Raw genomic sequence first — 9,665 nt, forward strand, 5'->3', positions numbered from 1 at the left:
TATTTTATATAATACATAATATGAATATGGAATTTTTTGTGACAATAAAATTAAATATATTTAATTTAGTTATTAAAAAAAAACATTTTTAAAATTTGATAGAAAACTCTATTATTTTAAAATTTTATTAAATAAAAAGTATATATAATATAATACAAATACTGGTTAAATTATGTTAGGGTAATAATAATTATATCGTACAAAAAACAAAAAAAACGATTAGAGTTTTGTTATGGGGTTATTCATAGATCAACTAATTTTAAGGGTTTTAAACAGCTACGAGTTCTAAAGTTCGTAAAATTTATTTAAAAAGTTTTACATTTTTGTGGAAAAAACTAACCAAAAAAAAAAAATAATAATAATAAACAAACATAAAAACTAAATGCAAAAATAAATAAATAAAAATTTTAAACCAAACAATAATTAATCACTTTTATTTATATAATTAATTAAAAATAGACGCAATAGTATCTTAAACGGAACATCTTAATTATATATCATCGAAATGAATAGCGAGGAATTTCGAAAACGCGGAACCGAAATGGTTGAATACATCTGCAAATACTTAGATACCTTAGAGGATAGACGGGTTACTCCAAGTGTTGAACCAGGATATTTAAGACATTTATTACCAAGTAAGTAATAGGAAATTTAAATTTGGATTTTTATATTAAATTGATAACTATAAACTTTAGTTTGAAATTATTGAATCATTAAGAAGGAAATACTTTCACATAACAATCAAAGGAAACACATAAATTAAATATGACCATTTTTAGTTATAATATGCGAAGTAATATAGTAAAAGTAAAATTATACATAAAATAATCAATTAAGAATTCTTTTTAAAAAGTTCAAAAAATTAAATATTGTTTTACATTTACATCGGTGTAATAATATACATCGATTAGATTAGGTCTTTTTATCTAAAAGAAGTATTAAAAATATGGTACTATGAAAATAAACCACGTCATCCTTAAGAAACTACAGTTTCGAGTACGATAGCTTCTTAAAGCCAAGTCTTTATTTTCTTTATCACATACGATATATACTAATGTATTTCGCTAAGATAAATAAATTTTTTTAAAACACGACTTGGAAATTTTCAACATAACTAATTTTTAATATATGTAATTTCTTTATGTGAATCAAAATTAATCATAATCATATATTGATTTTTAGTTATTTCCCCAAACCATTTAAATCTACAGCATATTAGTAAACAGTTTCTCAAAAGTTATATGTAATATATATTATTATTTACCCTAATACATTAAGACCGAAAAGCTTTCGGAAATTCTCATTTAAAATTCGCGCGCTGTATATTTTCCGATATTTTAAGTTTATGTAGTTTGGCAGCACTGTCCTTAATTACTATGCCAAAAATGAGCGCGATCTGTCAGACAGTTCGTTTACGGCAGCTGTTGAAACCAGTTCACCTCAGTAGGGCGTTGCGAAAAAAACAATGGAAAAAAATATTGAACAAAGAGTTTGCATCAAATTTTGTGTTTCGAACGAAATTTCGTGTGCAGAATCGTTGCGAATGCTACAAAAGGCTTATGGGGAATCAGTTTTATCGAAAACTCAAGTTTATGAGTGGTACAAAGCCTTCCAGGACGGTCGTACGACCGTCGAAGACATTTCGCAACGCACTACTGAGGTGAACTGGTTTCAACAGCTGCCGTAAACGAACTGTCTGACAGATCGAGCTCATTTTTGGCATAGTAATTAAGGACAGTGCTGCCAAACTACATAAACTTAAAATATCGAAAAATATACAGCGCGCGAATTTTAAATGAGAATTTCCGAAAACTTTTCAGTCTTAATGTAAATGAATCTGGTGTGATTAAAAAGTTAGAATATTCCAACCACGATTTAGGAAGTAATACAAATGCATCAGAAGGGTTAACAAAAAACTGAACATAAAGCAAGTTTGGGTCCACCTAATAGAAAAATATAGAAAACATTTTAACCAATATAGGTATATTTGAACTATAAGAATTGCCATTAGAGAGTTTGCTGCAAAAATCTTATGTAGGAAGCGATTTTTTAAATTGTTTTGGATATGAATTTGTTTCGAAAAATGTTTTCTTAGTCAACCGCTTATGCTGATTTATCATAATCACTGTAATACCCCAACCAATCTATTCCCAAAAGACAACATATTTCAACTATATATGAGCGAACACACTTTTAGAACAAACTCAAGACAAAACCTAAACTAGAAACTGCGGTGGCTTAAGTACATAAAATCGAAAAGGAGTCTACATATACTGGAGAAAATATAGTAATTGATCAATAAATAAATACTGTTTTTAAAAGTTAAAAATTATAGTTTGTTTTTAATCTCACATTGTATATGATGTCTTTCAAAAATATATACAATTTATGTTTTAAACTCATAATATTAATGTAACCATCGTAATATTAAAAAGAAATATGTTTTAATATTATTACTTAAAGCGGAGGCTCCAAAAAATCCAGAATGTTGGGATAAAATCATGGCTGATGTTGAGGATAAAATAATGCCTGGTGTTACACATTGGCAACATCCACGATTTCATGCATATTTTCCCTCGGGAAATTCATTTCCATCTATTTTAGGTGATATGCTTAGTGATGGTATTGGTTGTATTGGATTTTCATGGGCTGCAAGTCCTGCTTGTACAGAGCTCGAAACAATTGTACTTGATTGGTTAGGTAAGCAAAATATTTACTTAATACATAAATATTGAATATGTTAAAAATATGTCTGTTATATCTAAGGCAAAGCAATCGGTTTGCCTGATCATTTTTTAGCTTTGAAAGAAGGTAGCACAGGTGGTGGAGTGATACAGGTACTATTCCACAACCTAACTACAATCTGTATTGATTGTTTCACTCTCATATTTATTTTCAAAGACCTCAGCTTCTGAATGTATACTAGTAACAATGTTAGCGGCACGTGCTCAAGCACTAAAACGTTTGAAATCGCAGCATCCATTTGTAGAAGAGGGTCATCTGCTATCTAAATTAATGGCATACTGTTCTAAGGAAGCACATAGTTGTGTTGAAAAGGCTGCTATGATATGTTTTGTTAAACTGCGAATTTTGGAACCCGATGAAAATGCTAGCCTTAGAGGACACGTTTTAGCAGAAGTAAAACAATTGAATTTATAGAAAAAGTTTTTAGAATTATTGCTTTGATTATTGAAAGGCTATGGAAGAAGATGAACTCCAGGGTTTAGTACCTTTTTATGTTTCTACAACATTGGGTACAACAGGTTCATGCGCTTTTGATAATTTGCCAGAGATTGGAAAGGAAATACAAAAATTTCCCTGTGTTTGGTTGCATGTAGATGGAGCTTATGCAGGTAATGCTTTTATTTGCCCGGAGCTGAAGCCGTTACTTAAGGTAAGTCTAGGTCATATACCTTTAAATTGTGAAGCACAATTAAATTACCGTATAAAAAACAAAAAAAAATTGAAAATAATTACGTAAAAACAAATGCAAAAAAAATAATAAAAAGTTTTAACTTTCTTTCTGTTCAACTTTGCTGTGAACTCGTAACAGGGCATCGAATATGCTGATTCATTCAATACAAACTCCAATAAATGGCTGTTAACAAATTTCGATTGCTCGACTTTGTGGGTGCGCGACAGAATCCGCTTGACATCAGCTTTGGTTGTGGATCCATTGTATCTGAAACATGGTTATTCGGAAACAGCTATTGACTACCGTCACTGGGGAGTTCCACTCAGTCGGCGTTTTCGTTCATTAAAGTTATGGTACGTTATATAGTAACGTATGTAAGCGTATGTTTGTGTTTTGACACTTGGAGCACAATAGAGACAATATAAGCCACAGTAATGATTGAGATACAAGTAACGATAATTATAATTAGCAAAAAAATACTAATAGTTATTTATGAAGTGTGAACAAAAAGCATCTTAAATTTAAAAATAACACTTAAGTTTTATTTTAAAAAATATTAAAAAAACTCATTATAAAAAACTTAATATCTTTTAAGGTTTGTCTTACGCTCATATGGTATTTCCGGATTACAAAGCTACATAAGACATCATATCGAACTGGCCAAACGTTTTGAGCAGCATGTGCTTAAAGATAAACGATTTGAGATTTGTAATGAAGTCAAGGTAAAAACTTTTCAAAATATTGTTTACATTCAAATTATTCTTACAATTCAAAATAAAAACGAATTCGGCAAAATGCGAGCAACAAATTATAAAAATTAATTGATTAATCGTGGGATGCATGTTTTTCCAAAATTTTTTAAGAGGTTAATACACTTGAATTGAAAAAAAAGGAATGCAAATATCCTAATAAGAGAGAATAGTGAAAGATAGCTTAATATATTGCAAACATCTAAAATCAATAGAGTTGATTTGAAATTATTTGGTGAGCAGATACTTTTCACCGCTTTCTATAAGTAGCGATAAGTCGTCGTTCTAAAACCAAATTTATCGCAAGAAACCTTGACGAACAACACTACAACCCTCGTATAAAGCTTATGTAGTTGAACAGGTTTTTGTGCTTACAGATAATCAATCCTTAAAGACTGCTCCTGCTGGAAACCATAAGTGGGCAATCACATATTCGTTTCTTTTTTATATAAATTTTCACAACTGCTATAATCATTGTTAAAAGGAATGTGTAGTTTTTCTGTAAAAGTTCCGATATACCAGTAGACTTAAAAAATTGTAGTTAACCCAGAAGCATTAACATAGTCTCTGTAAATGAGTTCCGAGTATTGAATCTTACTGTAAGGTCAGATTGATGCACATATTTCACATTTTGCTAATCATCTCGACCTACCTATAACCTACTAAGCAGTGAAATACATTTAAAATAGTATATCTGAAGCAGTAAAATTAACTTCAAAAGTTAAAAAAAAAATTACTATACTTGAACTGCATATGACGGTATGTTAACGTTAGTGTGTCTACATCTACATATAGAAATCTTACTTCTTTTTATGTATTGAGGTATTATATTAATATTTCTCTTATAAGTATTCTGTTGCTTCAGTGTCACCTTGAGATTGTTTTCTTAAACAATTTAGTCGTATCTCATACAAAGCCCGGAAGCTATTCGTGAAAACCGACAGGCTGCCCTACTTAGCACCATCTAATATCAGAATAATCTCTAACAGATCTTAGATCAACCAACGAATAATCACGAATTTTTTTGAGCCATATATAAATTAGTCAATCAGAAGGGTGGAACTCTGCAGAAACCCCCCAGCTATTAAAGAGTAAATGTACCCAGATTGACTAACTCGAAAAAGAGTTAACATGAACAAAATTCTTTAGTACGAATCTTTCAAATGTTGAAATTTAAGTGTTTACTGATTGATATGTTTTCTCATGAAAGAGTTTAACTATTCTATCTCTTGTGTATTGAAATTTGTTAAAACTCTTCAGGGTCTCATTATTCTGCGAAGTGTGACATTTTGAAAAATTTGAAGTTGTTTTGTTGCTGATATGGATGTCTTACATCTGGGTTGTTAAAATAATTTTATTTTATATTACTGTTTAAGATTCTAAATATATTTGATCACCAGAAACACATGATGGAATTTTAGCTTATAATAATTCATTTTTTAGGCAAAAAATTGCTATATTATTGAAAGAGGATATTTATTCTCGTCCTAATCTACATTCAATAAATTCTTTTATATGAAATTCACATTACACATATCGACATTTCAATGGTAAAATTTTTAAAATCCAAGACGAACCAAAATTCTCTGTACAAACATTTTGGTATTCTCTCAGTAATATTCCTTTCATTTCAAAGTTATTGTCATAAACTTTAATTATCTATAAAGTTGGAAATTGTAGGCAATGCATACGCATTTACTATTATTTAAATTAGTTGTACGATCAGATCCATGAACCTTTCCTTAGTTTAACAAGTCAATATTAAAAAATACACAGCAAATTAAACTCATATGAAGTTGAGCCTTCCGAGTCTTTCGTATGGTGAGATTTAAGTGTTTACTTGAAATGGTTGATTGATTTGTTTTCTTATTTTTATTTATTTGTTAACTTTTTTTATTTTTTTTTTTTTGTCAAATTATGATTTGACTTTTTCATTTTGCAGTATTAAAAAATATATTTTTATTTATGCAAAAAATAAGTATTTTTATTTTTTGTTAACATATGTCCACTTGACTTGAGTGATATGTTCACAGCTACTTAAAGTACTGGTATTCATACACTAGTGAACTTAAATTTTGTAAATACTGCATATACACAGATATTTTATATGTTTATACATACACAAATAAATAATAATAATTTTTTATTAAACATTTTTTAGATTTATTGTACTACTGGGACACTTAAAAGTCATTGTTGACACAGACTCACTGATTACTATGCAAAATATTGCAAAATATATGAATCTTCAGTTATATCTTTAGGAATTATTTCACACTGAGAAATTATTAAAAAAAAAAAAACAAATTAGTTTTAGCTATATTATATAGAACTGAAGCACGAGTTTCAGTACCTCTCTCAAGGTCGAATGCTACCAACTCTAAACTACTTTGAAACCATTCAAAAGCAATAATGTAAATCAATTTCGGGTATTCTTTTCTCAATTCAGAGAAACGTAAAAGTTAAGTTATTCCGAAAAATGTTAAATTTTATTCTCAGAAAAAAGTTTAGATAATTAAAAACGAACTTATTCCTTTGAAAAAAAAAATGTTTGTTTTAAAATATTACGTTTGCATACATTTTTACTAAAAAAAATAGAGTATATTGTTCTATTACGGTCTATTATATTAACCTTAACAGTTTTAACCAATTATTAGACCATTAATGAACTTGAGCATTAACCAGTTTTTATTGTTCCAAATATTCAAAATAGCAATTAGTCTGCCCCACATACGAGTAAAAGCATTCACAGAGAATGTGCTCAGACGTTTCAGTATTTATTTTACAAAAGTACTGGTTTCTGATACCCCCATTTTGTTGATATAGTACCCCAACCTAAAGTACTTTGTCAGAAAACCGATGAGATAATCTGATATTCTTTCTACTTATCCTCTCTACTTAACCCTCTAGAGTATTCCCAGTCATTACAGAATTTTATATGTAGTAGTTATAAAATTGGGAGTATTTCCAGCGTTGATACATTATGTGTCCACTAACTAGCCTTCTTAGCCTTCTTATTTGAGAAGATACCTAGCTCTGTAATTATTTCCAGTCTTTTACGAACCAGGCTCTATCACAAAATAATACAGTTGGTTTGTCCAAATTTATTGAGAAGCGTTGTCCAATATTTCTGAATAAACTTTGATAGAATATAAAGTCACTAGTAGATATTAACTAGATTGTTGCTCTAGTTTTCTCTCTTTTCAGGTTCGATGGCAAATAATTCGGCTTCATATATAGTTGAATATTTGTTTATGGGCAATTCGTTTTGGAAAGCATTTACAATATGAATTCTAAGATAGGAATATACATCATTCTAAATATACTTCTAATGCATAAATAGAAAAATCAATTGTTGACTCTTATATTTTTTATATTTTTTCTGCAAAATAAAAATAAATTGACATCTGCTTATTCATGTTACTGTATTTCAGAGTTCGGAATGTGGTGCACAAAATCGCACACTGCACTGTGCGAGTGGAAATTATTTTTAAAATATGCACACGCACATTTGTGGTGTTAAGAAAAAAAATGCACGCACTCAAATTTGTTGTGCGATTTTAAATTTCACATCGCACAAAGCGATGATTGTGCACACAGATTCGTGCACACACATTTGTGCTGTGTGACTGATTTTTAAAAATGTGCACAATCAGATGTGCGAGAAAATTTTATGCTCGCACCGCACTGTGCGACAAAAAATTCTCTTTGCACACGAGTGTGCTGCTCATATTACGTTTGCACAAATGTGCACAAATGTGCGACTGCACAAACGTGCACAAATGTGCGATGCACAAACGTGCACAAATGTGCGATGCACAAACGTGCACAAATGTGCGATTTTGCGCTTGCACCCAAGGGTGGAAAAAATTACAGGAACTTCACAATTTTGTTTGAAATAGAAAATATTATTTTGTTGCAAATTTTGAAAAAAATTGATATTTGCGTTCGTTGGGATCGTAATTTATGTTAAAAATTGCATAAATTAACAAATATTTAAAATAATTATTTTTGTTAATTAATGTAAACTAAAAATTATAACTGTCGTAACCTTATTTGTATTTTAACTTAAAATATTAGTTTTTTGTATATTACTTTGTGCATTTTTAAATGCAAATATAGTAAGTGAACTTAAAGTATTTGTTTGGAAAGTTTTGCACCAGTTTAAAAAAAATAAAAACATATTTTAGGAAGATTTTTTTATGCCCAAAAAATATGAAAGATTAGGAAAATATTTTTTTTGAACAGGTAGCAGGTATTGGTATTGGTGTATTTGTTTAATAAATTTTGCAACAGTTTAAAAAAGATAATACGGGAGGGCCACAAATAGATATTTTTCTTCTCCAGAAATATGTATTCACATAGGTAGAGTATCTAACATTCATTAAAAAACGCGAAAGATTAAGAAAATATTTTCTTGAACAGGTAGCAGGATTTTAGCGCCCTTTCTACTGTGATAAGTAAGCAGAGATATAATTTAAGTGAAAAAAATATTTCAGCAATGTTATTAATAAGATTAAATGAAAATTTATTTCAAAAAAAGTTGTAATAAAAATTATATATTTTATAATAAGAAATTAAGATATTAAATTATAAAATTATTTCAATAACTTTGTTAAATTTAAGCTGTAATTAAAGATAAAAAATTAATTGAAATCTAATAACAAAATTAATTCATGTTGTTGTAAAAAATATTTAATTTGCTTTTTATAACTTTACTAACGAATCTTAGTGTACAACTTACTATTAAATAAAATTTTATGAAGTAGTCCAAAATTGATATATTTAATTTTTTCAAAGTACGATCCGTAGAACCGATCCTCTTTACTTATAACATTTCGAAACAAATACTCTTTCTCTATTAAATTCATGTACCTATTTAATATAACAAAGTTTTCAAGTACATTGTGAAATTAACTTTATTCCCATATTTTAAATTAATAAACCTTAAAAAAATAAGTAATATAAGCAATAAATGTAAATCTAATAATAAATTCAAAATTAAAATATAAATACAAAATTATTTCTTCAATAAAATATTTCGCATTAAGACCAAAATTAATACAAATCAGTTTTCCGTACTATTTTGCTGCGATATTTGTCATAATATTGTGCGCTTTTAAATCATCATTTCACACAAACGTGCAGTAGACATTTCGTCTCCGCACATTTGGGTGCATTTTTATTTTCGAGCCTGCACACAAAATGTGCTTCTCGTATTCTTTTCTGCACACGTTGTGTGCGAGGGCATGTTGGCTGCCGCACACACAATGTGCTGTGCGAAATAACTTCGGCACAAACACCGAATGCGTGTGCGAGTTTTATTTCACTCCACCACACTCGTGTGAAATGTGCGTTTCGTTTGTGCACACAAGATGTGCACTTAAGATGTGCACAAAAATTTTCGCACACCACATTTGTGGTGTGAAATTTTAGAATCGCACAACATTTGTGCGTGGTGTTTTGCATTTTTGTGCACAGCACAGTGTTTTTCTGAACCC

General features: G+C 29.3%; 1 protein-coding gene across 1 annotated transcript in view; it reads left to right on the top strand.

Moving 5' to 3' along the window:
- The first annotated feature begins 476 nt into the window (after positions 1–476).
- Positions 477–9,665, top strand: part of LOC119674230 (tyrosine decarboxylase-like) — a 14,064-nt gene continuing 4,875 nt past the window's right edge. Inside the window, exons 1-7 of the mRNA XM_038085355.1 lie at positions 477–635; positions 2,464–2,700; positions 2,767–2,837; positions 2,902–3,138; positions 3,197–3,394; positions 3,554–3,768; positions 4,011–4,137. Of these exons, the coding sequence (XP_037941283.1) occupies positions 506–635; positions 2,464–2,700; positions 2,767–2,837; positions 2,902–3,138; positions 3,197–3,394; positions 3,554–3,768; positions 4,011–4,137 (1,215 nt within the window). The 5' untranslated portion in view covers positions 477–505. The remainder of the gene's footprint in view (positions 636–2,463; positions 2,701–2,766; positions 2,838–2,901; positions 3,139–3,196; positions 3,395–3,553; positions 3,769–4,010; positions 4,138–9,665) is intronic.

The sequence above is a fragment of the Teleopsis dalmanni genome, chromosome 2 (genome assembly GCF_002237135.1).
Source record: "Teleopsis dalmanni isolate 2A chromosome 2, ASM223713v2, whole genome shotgun sequence".
Classification (NCBI taxonomy): Eukaryota; Metazoa; Arthropoda; class Insecta; order Diptera; family Diopsidae; genus Teleopsis; species Teleopsis dalmanni.